Source organism: Oryctolagus cuniculus, chromosome 2 (assembly GCF_964237555.1).
Source record: "Oryctolagus cuniculus chromosome 2, mOryCun1.1, whole genome shotgun sequence".
Lineage (NCBI taxonomy): Eukaryota > Metazoa > Chordata > Mammalia > Lagomorpha > Leporidae > Oryctolagus > Oryctolagus cuniculus.
Window position 1 is genome coordinate 65,528,810 of NC_091433.1, and position 20,418 is coordinate 65,549,227.

Here is a 20,418-nt window from a genome sequence, read left to right on the forward strand (position 1 = left end):
GATGGCATGTCTGCAGTTGCCTTTAAAACATTTCTAAAAACAAAATCAAACATCAGAAACTAGGTGGGGGAGAAGTGGATCAACCCAGCTGTGAAAAATTGACAATAGTTAAAGAGGGGTGATAGGTACCTGGGAGGACCTGTAGGTACCATTGTGCTCATTACTCTCCTGGATGGGTCTGAACTTTTCCATAAAAAACAAGGCCACAAGGCAGAGAGGAGGACGTGGGAGGTGACTAGCTCTGGAAGAGTGCCAGGTGAGGAAGCAGCGGGGCAGGAGGGCTTGCTGGAAGACTGATGGTGGAGTTGCCTTTTTTGTGTGTTCGTGTGCATGATAAAATTATTCTGTGTTTTGGTTGTATGGGGATGCATTTCAGTCATCCATGAACAGACGATGTGTGTGAGCTGAGCTGCTGAGCTGGGAGGACCTGTAACAGTCTGCAGAATAAGCAGCTCAAGGAAGAGCTCTCCAGGTGATGACAGAGGAGGCTGGCACCCACCCCTGCCAGCACCGTGGCTGCCAACTGCTCTGAACGTAGGCAGACTTGTCCACCGTGGAGTAAAGCTGACCTTGATTTTTCTGCCCTAGAGGTTCGTATTCAGTGATGAGAGAACTAGCGGGGGAGATGAAACTCACTTAAAGCTGCGAGAGTGCTTGCCGCTGACTCCGCTGCCGCCCCTGGAGAGCAGGGTGTTTTCTACCCAAAGTCTAGCATTTGGGGCTGAAGTTTGTCTTCTCTTTGGGTAATGTTCATTGTTTTAGTCAGGTTTTTTGTTACTACAGTGAAATGCCTGAGGCAACTACCTTTACACAGAGAAAAGGTGAGGTTTCTCTTGCTCACAGCTTTGGAAGTTCAAGGCCAAGATCAGGTGGTCCTATTGCATTGGCCTAGAGGAGGGCAGTGGTGAAGCAGGTGCAGAGGAAGGATCGCATGGTGAGCCAGGAAGCAGAGTTGGGGGCTGGGCCCAAACTCAGGCTTTTATAACAACCCTTCTTTTGTTTTTTTGTTTTTGTTTTGACAGGCAGAGTTAGACAGTGAGAAAGAGAGACAGAGAGAAAGGTCTTCCTTTTTCCGTTGGTTCACCCCCAAGTGGCACTACGGCCTGCGCGCTGCACAGATCTGAAGCCAGGAGCCAGGTGCTTCCTCCTGGTTTCCCATGCGGGTGCAGGGCCCAAGCACTTGGGCCACCTCCATTGCACTCCCCGGGCCACAGCAGAGAGCTGGCCTGGAAGAGGAGCAATCGGGACAGAATCCAGCGCCCCAACTGGGACTAGAACCTGGGGTGCCAGTGCCGCAGGCGGAGGATTAGCCTACTGACCTGTGTTGCCGGCCTGTAACAACCCTTCTTGTGAGAACTGATGACTGCACCCAGTGACCTCTGAGCTTTCACCCTCTGAGTACCATTAATTTATGTCTTTGAAGTTTAAAGTATGGCACAAGTTTGAGGGCCACATCAGCACTCATTGAGTTGAAGAATTATACTTTAAAAATATTTGATCTTGGATGATAATTCAGCAACCATTTTCTCAACAGAGGACAGAATTCTACATGCAAATTTACCAGGAAAAAATAAGAAGCTCTCTATTCAAGATGAAATATTGAATTATTTAAATACTGGATGAGAGGAATTCCATGATAGCTTTTGTAAAAAATCAGATAGTTGGGGCTGGCTTTGTGGTATAGAGGCATATGGGTGCCAGTCCAAGTCCCAGCTGCTCCACTTCCCATTCAGCACCCTGCTAATGTGCCTGAGAAACCAGTGGAAGATGGTCCAAGTGCTTGGGCCCCTGCACCCACATGAGAGATCTGGAAGAAGTTCCTGGCTCCTGACTTTGGCCTGGCCCAGCTCTGCCTGTTGTGGCCATCTGGGAGTGAAACAGCAGATGGAAGATCTCTCTGTGTCTCTCCTTTTCTCTCTGTAATTCTGCCTTTTTAAAAATAAATAGATCTTAAATAAAATCAGATAGCTGGTAACTTTTTTATCAGAAGTATTACTGACCATCAGGTAGACTACATCTACAGTGTTTTCTCTACTTCTGATTGCCATCCTTTATTTCTTTTTTTTTTTTTTTTTTTTTTTTTTTTTTTTTTTGACAAACAGAGTGGATAGTGAGAGAGAGAGAGACAGAGAGAAAGGTCTTCCTTTTGCCGTTGGTTCACCCTCCAATGGCCGCCACGGCTGGTGCGCTGCGGCCAGCGTACCACGCTGATCCGAAGGCAGGAGCCAAGTGCTTCTCCTGGTCTCCAATGGGGTGCAGGGCCCAAGCACTTGGGCCATCCTCCACTGCCTTCCCGGGCCACAGCAGAGAGCTGGCCTGGAAGAGGGGCAACTGGGACAGAATCCGGCGCCCCGACCGGGACTAGAACCCAGTGTGCTGGCGCCGCTAGGTGGAGGATTAGCCTATTGAGCTGCAGCACCGGCCGCCATCCTTTATTTCGTTTTTTTATTTTGAAAATATCCAAACATGCTCAAAAGTAGAGACCATAACAAACTTCCATGCTTATATGCTGTTTCATCCATGAATACTTTGCCATTTCCATCTCCCTCTTAAATTTTTTCACTTACTAAAAGGCCTTTTAAAGGCACAGTGCATTATTATATCTAATAATTCCTTAAAACTATCTAATAGACCGCATGTATCCAATGTCGCTGATTAGCTAAGCAGTCTTTTTACAGCTGACGTTTGGATCCAAACAAGGTCATCATTACAATTAATTTTGTCTCAAGTCTTTAAATTTCACTGAATGTAGCACAGTGCCTTTCCTCTTTTTATCCCTCATCACTGACTTGTTGAAGAAATGGACTCGGTTGCCTTGTAAAGTATCCCACATTCTGGCTTTGACTAATTGCTTCCCAGGGTGTTGATGTAACTCTTCTCTGTATCCTGTATTTCCAACGGACCTGGAGTTAACAGCTTGTGCAGATCCAATTCTTTCTCCCTCCCTCCCATCTGTCCTCCTTCTTTCTTCCCTCCCTCTGTGCTGTATTTTTTAGAATATCTCACTAGTGATATATATTATGCTTCTTATCAGCACACATAATAATCTGGTTGTCTCACTTTAAATGATGCTAAGGATGACAGCCTAATCCCTTCATTACAAGGTTCTGTTAAAACATTATCCAACAGTGGCAATTGTCTGAATCAGTTATTTAATTAGAAATTGCAAAATGTAATTTTTAAACTGCTATGCTGCATTTATTTTCTAGAATTCTGTATAGTAACCTTTTTTCATCATCTATTAACCATATTGGTAGGCAGGTGGCTAGTGAGCTAAGGGCTGCCAACACCCAATCCCCATCACCTTGCCTGCTGATTCAGCATGGCTGGAGGCACACCCTCTCCACCATGCAGCGAAGCCTCACTTTCCATCCTGCACCAGACACTGCGACACATAACTGGAGATCACCACTTTCCCGGCAGTCCCACCCCAAACACTGAGTGTCTACATTCAATCAGGGCCTGCCATGAGTACTCACTAGCCCTTATCCTATAAAAGACCCAGCCTGGGTGGGACCAGTTCCATCTCTGAGGGTGCCTGCATCCATGCCCGAGTGTGTACTATCCTTTTGCTTTTCAATAAATCCTGTTTTTCTGCTCATCTCTGTGTTGGGCTTCAGTTGTATTCCTACATGCAGGAAGACAAAAACCTGGACTATATATAGCCGGGGGGCTCTCAGAGCCCAGCTGGGGCTCCAACCACTGTCTATGCAATCACTTCAAAATATGTATTCCACAGGAAAGAAAAATCTTTGTTTTCTAATTTTCAGAGTAGAGTCAGTGCCTTTGCTATTCCTAATGTTGAGACCTTTAATTTTTAGTCTCTCCTCCCCCCCCCCGACTTTTTTTTTTTTTTAATTTGTTGGTTTGAAAAGCAGAGTTACAGAGATCTCCATCCAGTGATTCACTCCCCAAATGGCCACAGGTCTAAACTAGGAGTCAGGAACTTAATCTGGGGTCTCCCAAGTGGGTGGCGGAAGTCCAAGCTCTTGGGCCACCCTCCGCTGCTTTCCTAGGCCATTCGCAGGGAGCTGGATGGGAAGTGGAGCAGCTGGGACTGGAATCAGCGGCCAGATGGGATACCCGTATGGCAGGCAGCTGCTTAACCTGCTAAGCCACGATACCAGCCCTCTGCTATTCTTTAGGAACAGCAATATAAACGAAAAAGCTGGAGGCTTCCCATGATGGTGTGATGGATTTGTGGCATCTTTGCTAACTACTGTGTAAGACTTCCTCCAAATTTAGACCTATGCGCTCCTGTTTCAAAGCTCCTGCTTCGAAAACTAAAATTCACGAGGGCTCTTGTCTCATAAGACCAAAGCAGCGCCCGCAAACACAAACCTTTATCAACCGTGCACTTAGTATTAATGCATGGATATCCCAACTGACCACCTAGAGAAAGTGCCTAAGACCGACCGGGAAGGAAGACTGAATCCTGTTCAATCACTGTATTTTATGTCATTTATTTGACCACAGGCGATCACTGCACCAACAGCACACACCGACTCCGGCCATGTTTTACCATCCGTGTTAATTATTCACTGTCCTCCGAGGGGTCGTCAGCTCGGAGCGTGCCAGGGCGGGCGAGCAAGCGAGCCCCTCCCCAGCGTCTCGCTTTCCCGCGCTCGGGGCAAGCTCCGCCCGCGTCGCCTCCTGGGCGCCGTCCAGCCCCCCGCCGAGCCTGGTCGCGGGAGCGTAACGAAATTTCCAAAGCGGTCAGACTAGCTGGGCGACTTCGGGACAATGAGCCTTTATGTTTCAAGGTAGGAGCCCAACTGTGACGAACCAAAAGGTTTTCTGGTGCTGGGCTGGAAAAAAATAAAACCCGCCGCAAGCTGCCCTTGTTGAGGGCGCCCGCCGCGGGGGACGTGAGGCGAGGCCGGGACCCGCGGCCGCCCGTCCCTGGGACTCGGCCTGGGCGGCGGCTTCTCGCCACCACGCATAGCCACCGTCTGCCCCAGCCCCTCACGCCTAGAGCCCAGCGCAGACGGCGCACAGGTTGCTACCGGCGCACCGGAAGTGACGCGGCGCTCCAGCTGCCTGGCCTTTCGCGAGGAAGAGGGTTTGCGTGGCTCGCCGTGACCGGGCCACGCGGTGGTGCTTCTGTCTGCGCTGGTCCCTCGGCCCGCTTCCCTAACAGCCTCCACTCACTCCTCTGTGCGCCTCACCTCGAAGCCCACTTAAGGGCAGACCCCCGCCTTGCAGAGGAGAGCGCCAGGGCTGAGCCCCGCGAGTGCCTTGCGTGGCCTCCAGCAAACCCGGGTGCCTGCGACATGTCCCCACCAGGAGGCAGGGCGAGTGGCCCGTCCGTCGAGGTCAGGTGCTTCCCAGCCAGGCCTGCCTTCCTCCTGTTCTGTTTGGGTTGGCAGACAGCAGATCGCTGGGTCTGGCTAGGGAGATAAATCCCCTGTGTAAGCAGGACCCTTTCCCCTTGGGAGTCATTTTTTTGGGGGGCGATGCTGGCCCAGGCCTGGTCACAGATATTTAATAACCAGGGAAATGGCCACTGTGTATTGCTGAAGGAAAAGCAAGTGCGTAACAGAATTTATGATCGGGTCGCATTTTGTAAGACAAACCTCTAGGCGTCTTCATCTTTATTACAAGTTCCGGTCCCCCCCAGCTAAGAATTCGAAGTAGAGGCATCCATATGCAGTGAACAAGTGAAAGCAGAGTTTTTTATTTTCTTTTTCTTTAAAAAATGATTTATTTATTTATTTGAAAGTGAGTGTTACAGAGAGAGAGAAGTCCTCCATCCGCTGGATCACTCCCCAATTGGCCTAAATGGCTGGAACTGGGCGGAACCGAAGCCAGGAGCCAGGAGCTTCTTCCTGGTCTCCCACACGGGTGCAGGGGCCCAAAGACTTGGGCCAAATCTTCTACTGCTATCCCAGGCCATAGCTAAGAGCTGGATCAGAAGTGGAGCAGCTGGGACTCGAACCAGAACCCATATGGGATGCTGGCACTGCAGGCAGTGGCTTTACCTGCCACTGTGTCAGTCCCTCCCCCCTTGTTTTGAATAGACAGAGTGAATATATATTAACATGGAGAGATACCCAGTGTGGGAGCGCCAGAGTGGCCTATGAGAACGAGGCAGAGAAAGCCTGAGAAGGGTTGTCAAGGGCAAGAGAGGGCCCCTCCCTCATTATCAGTCTCTCTTATGAGGTGAGCGGTGGTGCCTTATGGAGCAAAGAGTGGTGTCAGCATGCCTGAAGCAAAGGGTTTTTTTGTTTTTATTTTTTTAGAATTATTTTATTTATTTGAAAGAGTTACAGAGAGAGGTAGAGCCAGAGAGGGGTCCTCCATTCTGCTGGTTCACCCCCCCCCCCCCAAATGACGGCAACAACCAGAGCTGAGCTGATCCGAAGCTAATGCCAGGAGCTTCTTCCAGGTCTCCCACATGGGTGCAGGGGCCCAAGGGCTTGGGCCATCTTTGCTTTCCCAGGCCATAGCAGAGAGCTGGATCGGAAGAGGAGCAGCTGGGACTTGAACCAGCGCCTATATGGGATGCTGGCACTGCAGGCTGGGGCTTTAACCCACTACGCTGGCCCCAAAGCAAAGGGTTTTTAATAGTGCCTCCTGTTGCTGTGGATTCGTTCTGAGAGGAGGAGTGTGGTGGGGGCAAGAGGCACGGAATCACCACACAGACCCCGTGAGTTGGGTGAAAGTGGGCCAGAGGCGAGCAGCCCGCAGATTCGTTTATTTCAGTTGGTACAGCGGCTTAAATAGCCAAGGCAGCCAATCCGGTCACGGGGCTGTTTATGCCCTAACCAATCACAGCCTGTTGCCAGGTGGTTTCCCAGGGGGTTTCTGAAGCCACTCCTGAGTAACTGACACTCGCTTGCCAGCGGCCATCTTGGCATGGCCTTCTCATTCCACCACATTTCTCGTTCCACCGCATTGCCTCCTTTTTGTTTATTTTTGAGCAACGAGAGGCATGATTCTTGGCCATACCATTGTTGACCCCATTTCCATGTGGTCTCCATACGTGGCTGTGCCTCTCTTAGGTTGTCCCCCAGGGGATCTTACCCGTCATTGACTAACCAGTGCTCAAAACGGGAGACCATAGGAGTGCTTACTCAGATGGGGGTAGGAATGAGGAACAGTGCTAATCAGGAATGGCATGACAGCACACAGGCTGTGGGCTCTTTGAGTGGCTGAGCAGAGCTAGTGGGGTATAAAGCAGTAGCGGATGTGGCTATGGACAGTTTCTCAGGGTAGGATGATAGGGCAGGTGTGGCTGCTAATAAGGCGGATTCTCAGTCTTGTTCAGCTGGTTCTGGTTGGCTGTCAGTTGCAGGCTTGATGTTTCTGGCTGGTACCCAAATGGGCTGTCCTGCATTCTCTGGAAAGACACCAGCATATCCTCAACTCTTGGTTAGCAGAAGCCTTTCTACGGATGTTGGAATCCAGGGCCTGAATTCTGCAGCCACTTTGACATTAAACGCAAACATGTGGGTGGGATGGGGGTCTAGCGGCTGCCCTGAGAGCCTGGGGTTCCTGAGGACAGCCACAAATGTGGGGATCCTCACTGGGTGCAAATGGGATGCCCTCGTGTGGGTTATTGCCTGGAGGTAATCTAAGTTCATCCCAAGGGTATTTGGGGGGTGGCTGACTAGGCATTGCTACATTGTTTGCTACATTGTCATTTTCACTGTCGGGAGCTCTCTTCCTGAGTCATCAACTGTTGTCTGTGAGGCAGACGCCTGGAGTGTCAGGCTCTTATCACTCACAGATTCACTATGTTTGGTAATCTACGTGAGATTCTGAGAGGGGGGTATCTTTCCCATGCTTGAGTGTTTAAGAGCGGTGCTCCGCACCAACTCTAGCCAAAGGAAAGACACGCACAGCACTGCTGCCATAACAAAGCAAATTCCTAGCACCTCAGCAGCTGATGGCATTCTGCAGGGGGTTCCCTACCTTAGGCGAACAGACAGTGGTGTATCAGAGCGTAAGTATGTCCTGTGCTTAGTGGGGGACTTCCTTGGTTCGTTAGGTCAAGGCCGTATGCCCACACGGTGTCTCCGGAGCGTCACCTCTCTCAGTGAGGGAAGATGACCTGGTTCCAAATTCTGGGATGATCAGTCCCTTATGTGAATTCGCCGTGTGAACTGAAAGTAAAAGGAGGAGCCGAGAAGGGACATAGGCTTCTGGGCGGTGTGTGCCTAACCTGGGGTCACTTAGACCAAGGACAAGGAAAGGGGCGTAGGAGGGGGTTCTGTGCTCACCCTCACAGAACCGAACAACACACAAAACACCAAGGAGCCTCCAAGCTTAACTTCTGTGTGGCTTTCACTGCTCTCATCCTCCCTGTCCCAAATGAGACACAAGTGCATCCTGGGAAGGTGGGCATATCAAATTGATAGGTGAGGGGCTAAAGTTACAATGCAGGGCTGGCAAAAATCCCAGCTCACCAATTTCTGTCTCACCTGGCTTCCCCATATCAAAGCCAAAACAGGCACCACACACGCAAATACCCTAGGGAAAACAACCATAAGTATATACAGCAAACTACTGATTTTGGATTATAGGTGACTTTAATTTTCTTTATTATACTTTCCTGTTCTGAAGTGTTTGCTACAGGAAGCATGTTTTATCTGACAGGAAAGCCTGACTTATTTTTCAAAAGAATATCAGATCACAGTGTTGAGGGCATGGGTATATCCTAATCTCTTTTTTAATAAAGATTTATTTATTTATTTGAAATTCAGGGTTACACACAGAGAAGGAGAGGTAGAGAGAGAGAGAGAGAGAGAGGTCTTCCATCTGCTGGTTCACTCCCCAATTGGCTGCAATGGCCAGAGCTGTGCTGATCCAAAGCCAGGAGCCAGGAGCCTCTTCCGGGTTTCCCATGCAGATGCAGGGGCCCAAGGACTTGGGCCATCCTCTACTGCTTTCCCAGGCCATAGCAGAGAGCTGAATTGGAAGTGGAGCAACCATGACACGAACCGGTGCCCATATGGGATGCCGGCACTGCAGGCAGTGGCCTTACCTGCTACACTACATCCTAATCTGTAATGTGGATTCTTGCCTTTCACAAAGAAGTCTAAGTGGAGAAATTTACATGGGTGGACCAATGGGAATAGGATTTATTTAACAGGGAGAGAGAAAACATACATTCATGCACCAGCATGGGCTGCCCCACACTGAGGAATACCTGTCACCAGTGGACTAGAGGATTTCCCCAGGGCAATGGGGGTGGGGCAGAGAGAAAACCTGTGCAGCACCTCTAACCATCATCCCTAGCCAAAGAAAAAACTCTCCCCATTCCCAGCCTCTTTTATGAGGTAGAGGGTAGTGCTGTTGCATGCATGAAGCCATCTGGGATGTTTATGATATATCCATCAATTTCATGTGGAGCTTAATATCCACATCTCCTCCTCCTTCTTGATCTCCCTGAAGTACAGGGAAGGGGGGCATCTTTGATTGCCAGATAAACAGGTAACATGCAAGGTTATAAGGGTTCCCACTCCTCAGACTTACCCAGATGCCTGCCTATCCACACCACATCAACAGCATTTAATAGGAAGGGAGCCAGTAAATGGGTCCCATGGGTGAACTTGCACTGTTGTGAGCCATGACAGCGACTCAGAATGAAGAATAAGTAAAAGTGGGCCGGCGCCACGGCTCACTAGGCTAATCCTCTGCCTTGCGGCGCCGGCACACCGGGTTCTAGTCCCGGTCGGGGCGCCGGATTCTGTCCCGGTTGCCCCTCTTCCAGGCCAGCTCTCTGCTGTGGCCAGGGAGTGCAGAGGAGGATGGCCCAGGTGCTTGGGCCCTGCACCCCATGGGAGACCAGGATAAGTACCTGGCTCCTGCCATCGGATCAGCGCAGCATGCCGGCTGCGGCGGCCATTGGAGGGTGAACCAACGGCAAAAAGGAAGACCTTTCTCTCTGTCTCTCTCTCTCTCACTGTCCACTCTGCCTGTCCAAAAAACAAAAAACAAACAAACAAAAAAAAAAACAACAAAAAAAGAATAAGTAGAAGCAACATCCCCAGAATGGGGATTGTGATGACTAGTTTATGTCTCTGGCACTGAACTCTGTTCCTGTTTGGAGTTTTCCAGTGAGAAGGTTCAAGAAAAGGTACAAGATCCTATGCATTGAAAAATGTAAGCCCAAAATTCCTTTTGGAAACTTGTGCAAAAACCCTTATAGCATTTTCATTGATGGCAAATGGGAGTTGAGTCACCTGCCAAAAGTCTAAATCACCAGGACAATTGTAGTAGGTATTGGGCCATGGTCCTGAGGGATGTAACTACTCTCCCTCCTCTCCTGTTGTTCTTTTGTTTGCGTCTTCGTGATCCTAATTGGTGAGAAAATGTTATTTCCTGCATCTTGACTCTGGTCTTCTGTGACTAGGTGAAGAGTGGGCAGGAGTGTGCATGGGTTTGTGTGTTGCACAGTTACCTCCACACTGAATCTGTTGCCAGGGGTAGGAAGCTGAGCATGGACAGGAACCATGTGGGTGGTTCTGACAGCATCCTTGCTCCCCAGATGTGAGCTCTCTGTGTCCCAGAAGGTACCTCTAAGAGTTTGTTCTCTTGTTTGTTTGCAGCAAACAATAGCACAAACTTTATTCCCCTATTGCAAACAAGTCACACTCCCGTAAGCGAGTGGGAATCAGCCCCAGGCAGGTGCATCATCGGACTTCTGACTCTACTTTATTTACTCCTTTGAAGCCCTGAAGAAGCATCATCACGGTCACACACCCAGAGTGGCTGCCCTAGGAGCTCTGTGTGAGGAGCTGGTCTGTCCATCACGCTCATGTCTAGGGAGGAATCTCCCATATTTGTTGGAAGGAGGTGCTATTGCGATGCCAGCAGGGCTATACCAGGCTCTACCCACTTGCTGGGCAACTCCTTGATCCTGCTGATCCTGGTCACAGTCACCACCTCCTACTGGCCCCTGCCATGGAGCCAGGGGACTCCCAGGAACTACTTGAGGCCAGCACTCACTCACTCACTATCACTCACTCCTTACTGCCTCTCCTGGCTAGGCTGGAGGCTGCGGGGCTGTGGAAAGCTGCCACTACTGTCTTGGAACAGTGGCTTCCTGGTTGGTACCTGGAGATCCCTCACCAAAAAAGGAGACAAGGGGGGCCGGTGCTGTGGTGCAGCGGATTAAAGCCCTGGCCTGAAGTGCTGGCATCCCATATGAGCACTGGTTTGAGTCCCAGCTGCTCCACTTCTGATCCAGCTCTCTGCTATATATGGCCTGGGAAAGCAGTGGAGGATGGCCCAAGTGCTTGGGCCCCTGGACCCACATGGGAGACCAGGGGGAAGCTCCTGGCTCCTGGCTCCTGGCTTTGGATCAGCACAGCTCCAGCTGTTGCAGCCAGTTGGAGAGTGAACCAGTGGATGGAAGACCTCTCTCCCTGTCTCTGCCTCTCTCTGTAATTCTTTCAAATAAATAAAATAAATCTTAAAAAATAAGAAAGAAAAAGGAGACAAGGAGCTGATTTCTTGTGGGACAGATTTTAGCTGATGGCAGACAAGAATCAGTGGAGGGGCTGGCGCTGTGGTGTAAGCAGGTAAAGCCGCCACCTGAAGTGCCAGCATTCCATATGGGCATTGGTTCAAGTCCTGGCTGCTCCACTTCCAATCCAGCTCTCTGCTATGGCCTGGGAAAGCAGTCGAAGATGGCTCAAGTCCTTGGGCCCCTGCACCCACATGGGAGACCCAGAAGAAGCTCCTGGCTCCTGGCTTCGGATCGGCACAGCTCTGGCCGCTGCAGCCAGTTGGGGAGCAGACAAGCAGATGGAAGACCTCTCTGTCTCTCTTTCTGCCTCTCCTTCTCTGTGTAACTCTGACTTTCAAATTAATAAATAAATAAATCTTAAAAAAAAGATTAAAATCTTTTGCCCCTACAAAGACTTTGTTAAGAGGAGAAAAAACAAGTTATAGGTTGAGTGAGAATGTTTGCAAACTGCAAGTCTGACAAGGACTGGTATGTAAAGTAGATTAAGAATTCTCGGGGCTGGCTCTGTGATGTAGTAGGCTACACTTCCTCCTGTGATGCCAGTATCCCATATGGGTGCTGTTCATGTCCTGGCTGCTCCACTTCTGATCCAGCTCTCTGGTTACAGACAGGGAAAAGCAATGGAAGATTGCCCAAGTGCCAAGTGGGCCTCTGCACCTACATTGGAGACCTGGAAAAAGCTCCTGGCTCCTGGCTTCGGAGCAGCTCAGCTCCAGCTGTTGTGGCCATTTGGGGAGTGAACCAGTGGATAGAAGATCTCTCTCTCTCTCTCTCTCTCTATCTCTCACTTTCCCAGAGCTCTCTGTCTGTAACTCTGCCTCTCAAATAAATAAATAAAATCTTAAAAAAATACTCAAAATTCAATAGTTTGGAGCTGGCGTTGTAGTGTAGCAGATTAAGCTGCTGATTGTGACACCGGCATCCCTTAAGGGCTCCACTTCTGATCCAGCTCCCTGCTAATGCACCTGGAAAAGCAGGGAAAGATGTCCCAAGTGCTTGGGCCCCTGCACCCATGTGGGAGACCTGGAAGAAGCTCCTGGCTCCTGTCTTCAGCCTGGCCCAGCCCATATCCAAATGTGGCCATTTGGATAGTGAACCAGATGATGGAAGCACTCTCTCTCTCTCTCTCTCTCTCTCTCTCTGTAACTCTGAGTTTCAAATAAACCTTTAGAAAAAAAAGTTAAGAAATTCCAATTAGAAAATGGAAAAAAGTTAGGAAGAGATATTTATTGGGCTGGCGCCATGGCTTACTAGGCTAATCCTCCGCCTGCAGCGCCCGCACACCGGGTTCTAGTCCCGGTCGGGGCGCCGGATTCTGTCCCGGTTGCCCCTCTTCCAGGCCAGCTCTCTGCTGTGGCCAGGGAGTGCAGTGGAGGATGGCCCAGGTGCTTGGGCCCTGCACCCCATGGGAGACCAGAAAAAGCACCTGGCTCCTGCCTTCGGATCAGTGTGGTGCCCTGGCCGCAGCGTGCCAGCCGCGGCGGCCATTGGAGGGTGAACCAACGGCAAAGGAAGACCTTTCTCTCTGTCTCTGTCTCTCACTGTCCACTCTGCCTGTCAAAAAAAAAAAAAGATATTTATTTCACTGAACAGGATACGTATATGGCAAGCAGAGCATGAGAAGAGGTTCAACACCATTAACTATCAAAGGAATGCAAATTCAAACTGCAATGTGCCATTGCTACATCCCTATCAGAACAGCTAAAATCAAAAATAGTGGCAACACCAAACATTAGCAAGGATGCAGAGAAACTGAATCCCTAGTACATTGCTGGTGGAAATGTAAATTGGCTCAGCCACCCTGGAAAACAGTTTGGCAATTTATTGTAAATCTAAGCATGTAACTACCATATGACCCAGTTACTGCACTCATGGGACTTTATGTCAGAGAAATGAAAACTATGTTTGAACCAAAATCTGTACACAGTGTTCTATTCATAATATTCAAACACTAACAGCAACCTGGAAGTCCCTCAATAAGTGAATGGTTAAACATATTGTATTGCATCCATCATGCAACAGTCTTCCACAGTAAGAAAGCACAACTTGGATAAAACTCTGGAGACTTACACTGAGGGAAAAATGTCAGCCCCCATAGTTACACATTGCATTAATCTATCTTTATATAGCATTCTTTTATTTATATAACAGTAATCTTTATATAATGTTCCTGAAATGACAAAATTGGAGAAATGAAGAACAGATTTGTTGTTGTCAAACACTGGGCAGTCGATACAGTTATAAAGGGACAATATGATGAGTCTCTGGGGGTGATGAATCTACTGTGTTTAACTGTAGTGGTGGACACACGAACCTACACGGGTGATAAAACTGCCTAGAACTAGGCACACACACACATACACACACGCCCCAGAGTAAAACTGGGAAAATCTGAGCAGATTGGTAGATTTTATCAGTGTTAGTATCCTGTTGTGATCTCCTAGTCTACATTGGTAAGACATTACCACTGGGGAGCACTTTGTAAAATGTTCAAGAGCTCTCTCTACAATGCATGTGAATTTTTAATTATTCTAAAATAAAATGTTTTAATTTAGAAAGTGCACTGCCTTGGGCTAATCAGTGCTCTTAAATCCATAGTCAACATGGGAGAAATTTTACTGACGACGATGGTTTTGGTGGTGGCGGTAGTAATGATGTTAATTACCATTCGCTGAGCTATCATTGTGAGCTCCAAGAGGGCTGAGATCTTGTCTGTATCACTCACTACTGTACCATAGAGACTACAGCTCATTGAACAAATATTTGTTGAATAGTTGGTACTGAGCAAACACCTATTGTAAATAACTGAACAATTCTGCAGGACGCCTATTATTAATCTCATGTCTTGTATGAGAAAACTGGAACTCAAAGAATTTAAGTAATATCCAAAAGCCAAACAATCTGTAACAGTGTCTGTGGTCTTAGTAATTACATCACAGTCTCCCAAATGCGAATGTAGCTTCTAATAAACTAATGTGAATGTCCTTTATTTTAGCAATAATCGCTTTAACTGCCTTGCATCCCTTGACAAACTTCAGGACTGTTCTTCCTTTGGTTTGTATTTATAGTACTGCATCAGCAGGTCTCCTCCCATGCCCCATTGTTCTCTGAGCAGCATCATGACAGATTATTATTAGTGCCACTGTCTATGAGAAAGAGAGAAACAACGTGGTTTTGTGGGTGTTTAGAAAAATTGACCGAAGAAAACATTCTTAAAGCAACACAGGCACTTTGGGAATTTCCATTAATTTCTGAGAATGCACTAGGAATCTTACCCTGAGAGTGTCTATTCTTCAAATTTAAATTGGCCACATAAAAGTCTGCAACTAGGTCTACTGTCAAGCATGAGAGATAGTTTGAATTTACTAAGTTTGGTGATTTGGTGGAAAAAAAAATCTCTTAGAAAATAAACTCCCTTGTTGTAAAAAATAAAACTGAAATGATAGCTTCCAAAAAACGTTCAAAGTCTTTATTATTTGATAAATAGGATTATGAATGATTTCCATTTTTCTCTTTATATTTGTCTACATGTTCTAATTTTTCTACCATGAGTATATATTACTTGTATATATCACATAGTAAGAATGAAAGAAAAGAAATTAAAAGAAGAATTTCAGCCCTTCTGAAATGAGAGAACCAAGGACTGAGTGTTTGTGTTGCCATTTTAGTGGGGGAGAGCAATCCAGAGCAGTGGCAGCGAGGGAAGGAGACGAGGAGCAGGGGGAATCGGAGAGCAGTGCTGAGCGGGGCATGAGCACAGCTGGTCTCTCAGTCGTACGGGAAGGCATCGGAGAAGCCAGGAAACCATGTATCTTGAAAGGGCCCACATGAGGGAAGAGAGAATTTATCCACTGACTCTTTTCTTTTTTTCCTTTTTTTTGGGCAAAGATTAGAATCTTGTGGTTTTTTTTGTTTTGTTTTGTTTTAGATTTATTTGTTTGGTTGAAAGAGTTACACAGTGAGAGAAGGAGAGGGAGAGAGAGAGAGAGGTCCTCCCATCAGCTGGTTCACTCCCCAGTTGGCCACAAAGGCCAGAGCTATGCCGATCCAAAGCCAGGAGCCAGGAGCTTCTTCTGAGTCTCCCACACGGGTGCAGGGGCCCAAGGTGTAAAGGCGTTGGCTTTACGAGCTATGCCACAGCGCTCACCCCAGATTTTAATCTTGATGAGGCACAGTTGATCAAAATTTCCTTTTATGAATTGTATTTTTTTTAGTTTAAAATGTTTATTTTATTTATTTATTTTTTGACAGGCAGAGTTAGACAGTGAGAGAGAGAGTGACAGAAAGAAAGGTCTTCCTTCCATTGGTTCACCCCCCCAAATGGCCGCCATGGCTGGCATGCTGCACCGATCCGAAGCCAGGAACCAGGTGCTTCCTCCTGGTCTCCCATGCAGGTGCAGGGCCCAAGCACTTGGGCCATCCTCCACTGCCGTCCCGGGCCACAGCAGAAAGCTAGACTGGAAGAGGAGCAACCGGGACAGAATCTGGCGCCCCAACCGGGACTAGAACCTGGGGTACGGGCGCCACATGCAGAGGATTAGCCTAGTGAGCTGTGGCGCCGGATTAAAATGTTTCTTTTCACTTTATTTGGAAGACAGAGAGATAGGCAGGCAGGCAGGCAGACACAGAGAGATCTTCCATCTGCTGCTTCACTCCTTAAATGCCCACAATTGCCAGGGCTGTGCCAGGCCAAAGCTAGGAGCCCAGAACTCAATTTCAAGTCTTCTAGGTAGATGGCAGGGACCCAAGTACTTGAGCCATCATCTGCTGCTTCCCAGGATGCACATGGACTTGAACCAGAGGGACTTGAACCAGAAACTGTGACTTGGGATGCAGGTGTCCTAAGCAGTGATCCAAGCCACTGTGACAAACACCCACCAGTGCGAGTCATGCTAAATCTAAGAATTCTTGTGTAGTCCTAAAGCCCAAATATTTTCTCCATTTTTTTGGTAAAATGTTATGATTTTTTGGTTTTGTTTTGTTCTATTGTTACATCTGTGATGCATTTTTATGTGAAACTGCAAAGTAGTTTGCAGGAATCCTTTTACATTTGTTTTAAAATCATAGTTCACACTGATATTTCCAGTTCAGATATAAGGTTATAGGATTTTTACTTAAAAAGAATTAAATTGATTCTCTTTTTAATTTTTTTTTTGATAAATTTATTTGAAAGACAGAGAGAAAGAGATAGATAGATTGATTTACCTTCAAATGCCTACAATGGACAGGGCCGGGCCAGACTGAAGACAGGAGCCTAGAACTCCATCTGGGCTTTCCACGTGGGTGGCAGGGACTTGAGCCATTGTTCTCTGATGTGGGATGTGGGTGTCTTAACTGCTAGTCTTTGCTCACCCCTGGCTGATTTTCTGTCTACCAGTACTCTCTGTTGCTGAGAGAGAGAGGTGTCAATTCTACAACTGTGGATTTGTTCAAGTCTCCCTTAAGTTCTCTCAGTTTTTGCTATTTTAGGAATTTTGAAGCACTCTTGTTATGTGCCTCCATGGCATGTGAACTATGACTTGAGAGATGAGATGCAATTGCAAACATTCCAAAACCAGAGAACATTTCAGGAGACAGTAATAACTACTTCAAAAATATAAAAACTATTTCATAGGCACCCACGAATGAGAGGTATGGCATGGTCCATGAAAGACAGCAAGCATCAGATTGCCAGAGTAGAAGGTAAAGTGGCAGAGAGTTATCAAGGAGTCATAACATTTCCTATATTTTGTTGTGCTAGCCTTTGGCCTGAATTATCCACAGGAATCTAGAAGAGGCAATTGAATTATCTGGATCATTTGCTTTGTGAAAACAACTAGCTTAGATGACTTGGGCTCCAAAGTGTGTCATATGGGCAGAATGGTCAGTAGAGCGTGATTCTGGGGCCAGCCTGCCTGCATCCAATTTCTTCTTCCAACACTCGCTGGCCCAGTGAACTCGAGCAAGTTCTTTCTTTCTCCCTCATTTTTTAAAAAGATGTATTCATTTATTTGAAAGGCAGAGATGCAGAGAGGCAGAGAGAGAGAGAGAGAGAGAGACAGAGAGAAAGAGAGAGAGACAGAGAGAGAGGTCTTTCATCTGCTGGTTCAGTCCCCAAATGGCCACAATAGCTGGAGCTGGGCCAATCTGAAGCCAGGAGCCAGGAGCTTCTTCTGGGTTTCCCATGCTGGTGCAGGGGCCCAGACTTAGGCCATCTTCTACTGCTTTGGAAGTGGAGCAGCAAGGACTGGAACTGGTGTCCATATGGGATGCTGGCGTGGCAAGTGGTGGCTTTACCAGCTAAGCCACAGCACCAGCCCCTCTCCTTCATTTTCTAAGCCAAAACAACAGAGCTTCAAAATGCATGAAGGCCGGTCTAGGCTAATCCTCTACCTGCGGTGCTGGCACCCCAGGTTCTAGTCCCGGTTGGGGCGCTGGTTCTGTCCCAGTTGCTCCTCTTCCAGTCTAGCTCTCTGCTGTGGCCCGGGAGTGCAGTGGAGGATGGCCCAGGTCCTTGAGCCCTGCACCCGCATGGGAGACCAGGAAAAGCACCTGGCTCCTGGCTTCGGATCGGTGCAGCGCGCCAGTCGCAACACGCCGGCCGTAGCGGCCACTTGAGGGGTGAACCAACAGAAAAAGGAAGACCTTTCTGTCTCTCTCTCTCACTGTCTAACTCTGCCTGTCAAAAAAAAAAAAAAAAAAAAAAGGCCTGAAAACTTTCTCATCTGACTGTAATATTTATTATCAGAGGATGGAGTGGGATAGTCCATGAGAAGTGCTTAAAATGGTCTTTGCAAAATGCTCATTACTCAACAAGCAAAATCTATGTACTCCCAAAGCAAATATCTGAGTGAATGAACCAGGCAGAGTAGGACCTTGTATTGCTCTCCTAGGGCTGCCAAGGTTAACTGGATTGCTTTCAACCCTGAAATTGCTTCTCTTACATTCCTGGAAGCTGGAAGTCTGAAGTCAAGGCATCCCAGGGGGGCTCCAGTGGAGCTCCTTCCTCATCTTCGTGGTTGCTGGCAATTCTCAGGGTGCCTTAGCTGTTGGTGACAAAACTGAACTCCCAGTCTCATCTCCACATGGCCCTGTTCCCTTCACCTCTGCTTGCAAATTTCCTCTTCCATAAGGACAGCCGTCACAGGATCAGGAAGGTCTCATCTTCACTTGAATCCATCTGCAATGACCTATTTCTAACTAAGTTTGTATTTACAGGTTCTGTGTCACACACGTCTTCATCCCAGTGCAGATCTCAACTGCTCACATCCCGATGGCAGCTTTTTCTGGAGAGCAAGTTTCTAGAAGTCGCAACATATTTTTCTTCAACCTCTTTAGAAAAAAAAATCCCCAGATTTCTTTTCTGACGTTTTAATTTAGTAAAATCACATATAAAGATTCTAATTGACACTTTTTTGATAGACTTGGGCCATCGGTTGTCCGTTGCAGGGATCTGCGGCTAGAAGTGTTGCTGTGCATGCTGGTCCTTGGTTTGGCACATGGAGCCTGTCGCTTTTCTCTCCTCGTATTGCTGTCTCTGGTGTCTCCTTGCTAGCACGAGTGTTTGTGTCAGTGTAGACATTTTCTCACTTCTGTGAGTTAGAAACCAGAATTCCAAGTTTGCTACAATGGCAATATTTAGACTTAGTCTTTATAACCATCCTAAGAGCTTCCCTGGAATAGAGTTAATGTTTATTCCAAATGTTGCATGTAGCGTCTACAAAAATAAACCAGAATCCTAAAGGCTTACTAACTTGGAAATTATTGAGGAGCCTCAGCTCAATGGAACAATGTTATAGCTCATTTAGGCAGGGATGTTAGTAATTCTCTCTATTGATATTGAGTTACTAGCCCTCATAATTAGGGATCAGTGGCTAACAGTGCAGTGAAGACCATTATCCCTACCCCAGAGTCCTGAGTGCCTCTCCTCATTGCATTGTCCCAGTGATGCTAATTCTTTTCTGTATTGAGTCCTTCCTTTCCCTTTAAGGCAGTAATCACAGCTCCATGCACTTATTCAAAACAAAGTCTTGAAATATATAAGGCTTCATTAATTGATTTCTTTAGAAGGCTTTGCTTCCCTCCAGTTTACGCCACAAAATGCAGACTGCCTGCTTTATAAGTTAGCAGGTGTGGCTAACTGCTTAATGCCGCATTTCTGTCCATCTCTCTAATTCTTTGTCTCTTTCTCTTGAACCCAAGTGCTGCTTTTTCTAATACTTATAATTTCTTCCCTATCGTGAGGCCCTTTTTCTGCTTTCCTGATCCTCACTTATGCATTTGCTGTGTGCTGTACAAGTTGTAGATGAGTGGGGTGTTACTGTATGGGCTTTGCCTGATAATGCCCAGAAGCTCAGTGGCAATGGAATGCGCAGTTCTAATATGTCTGATGCTCGATTCCCAGCTCCATCAACTACGGCCCCTTTTCTGCCAGGATTCAACAAAGGGGAAGTCAGGAGCTTAACCCTCAGGAGGAGAGTCGTCTGTGTCCATGCAGATTCCTCAGGCATTAAAATAAGCGCTCACATACCGGCCCCATTGTGTCCTGCAATCTTTTTCCAAGAGGGGGGGGGCAGTAAACTGTTTTCAGTAATTATATTTTTATTATTTATTTATTTCCTTTCTTTAAGGAATTTTTTTAAACTTTTATTTAATGAATATAAATTTCCAAAGTACAGCTTATAGATTACAATGGCTCCCCCCCATAACTTCCCTCCCACCCGCAACCCTCCCCTTTCCCACTCCCTCTCCCCTTCCATTCACATCAAGATTCATTTTCAATTCTCTTTATATACAGAAGATTGGTTTAGCTTACATTAAGTAAAGATTTCAACTGTTTGCACCCACATAGAAACAGAAAGTGAAAAATACTGTTTGAGTACTAGTTATAGCATTAAATCACAATGTACAGCATATTAAGGACAGAGATCCTACATGAGGAGTAAGTGCACAGTGACTCC

At 47.3% G+C, this 20,418-nt stretch overlaps 1 protein-coding gene across 1 annotated transcript in view; it reads left to right on the forward strand.

The window, feature by feature from the left end:
- The first annotated feature begins 4,677 nt into the window (after window positions 1-4,677).
- The window catches only part of STOX2 (storkhead box 2), a 310,137-nt gene continuing 294,396 nt past the window's right edge, over window positions 4,678-20,418 (forward strand). The window contains exon 1 of the mRNA XM_051832750.2: window positions 4,678-4,763. Within this exon, the coding sequence (XP_051688710.1) occupies window positions 4,754-4,763 (10 nt within the window). The 5' untranslated portion in view covers window positions 4,678-4,753. The remainder of the gene's footprint in view (window positions 4,764-20,418) is intronic.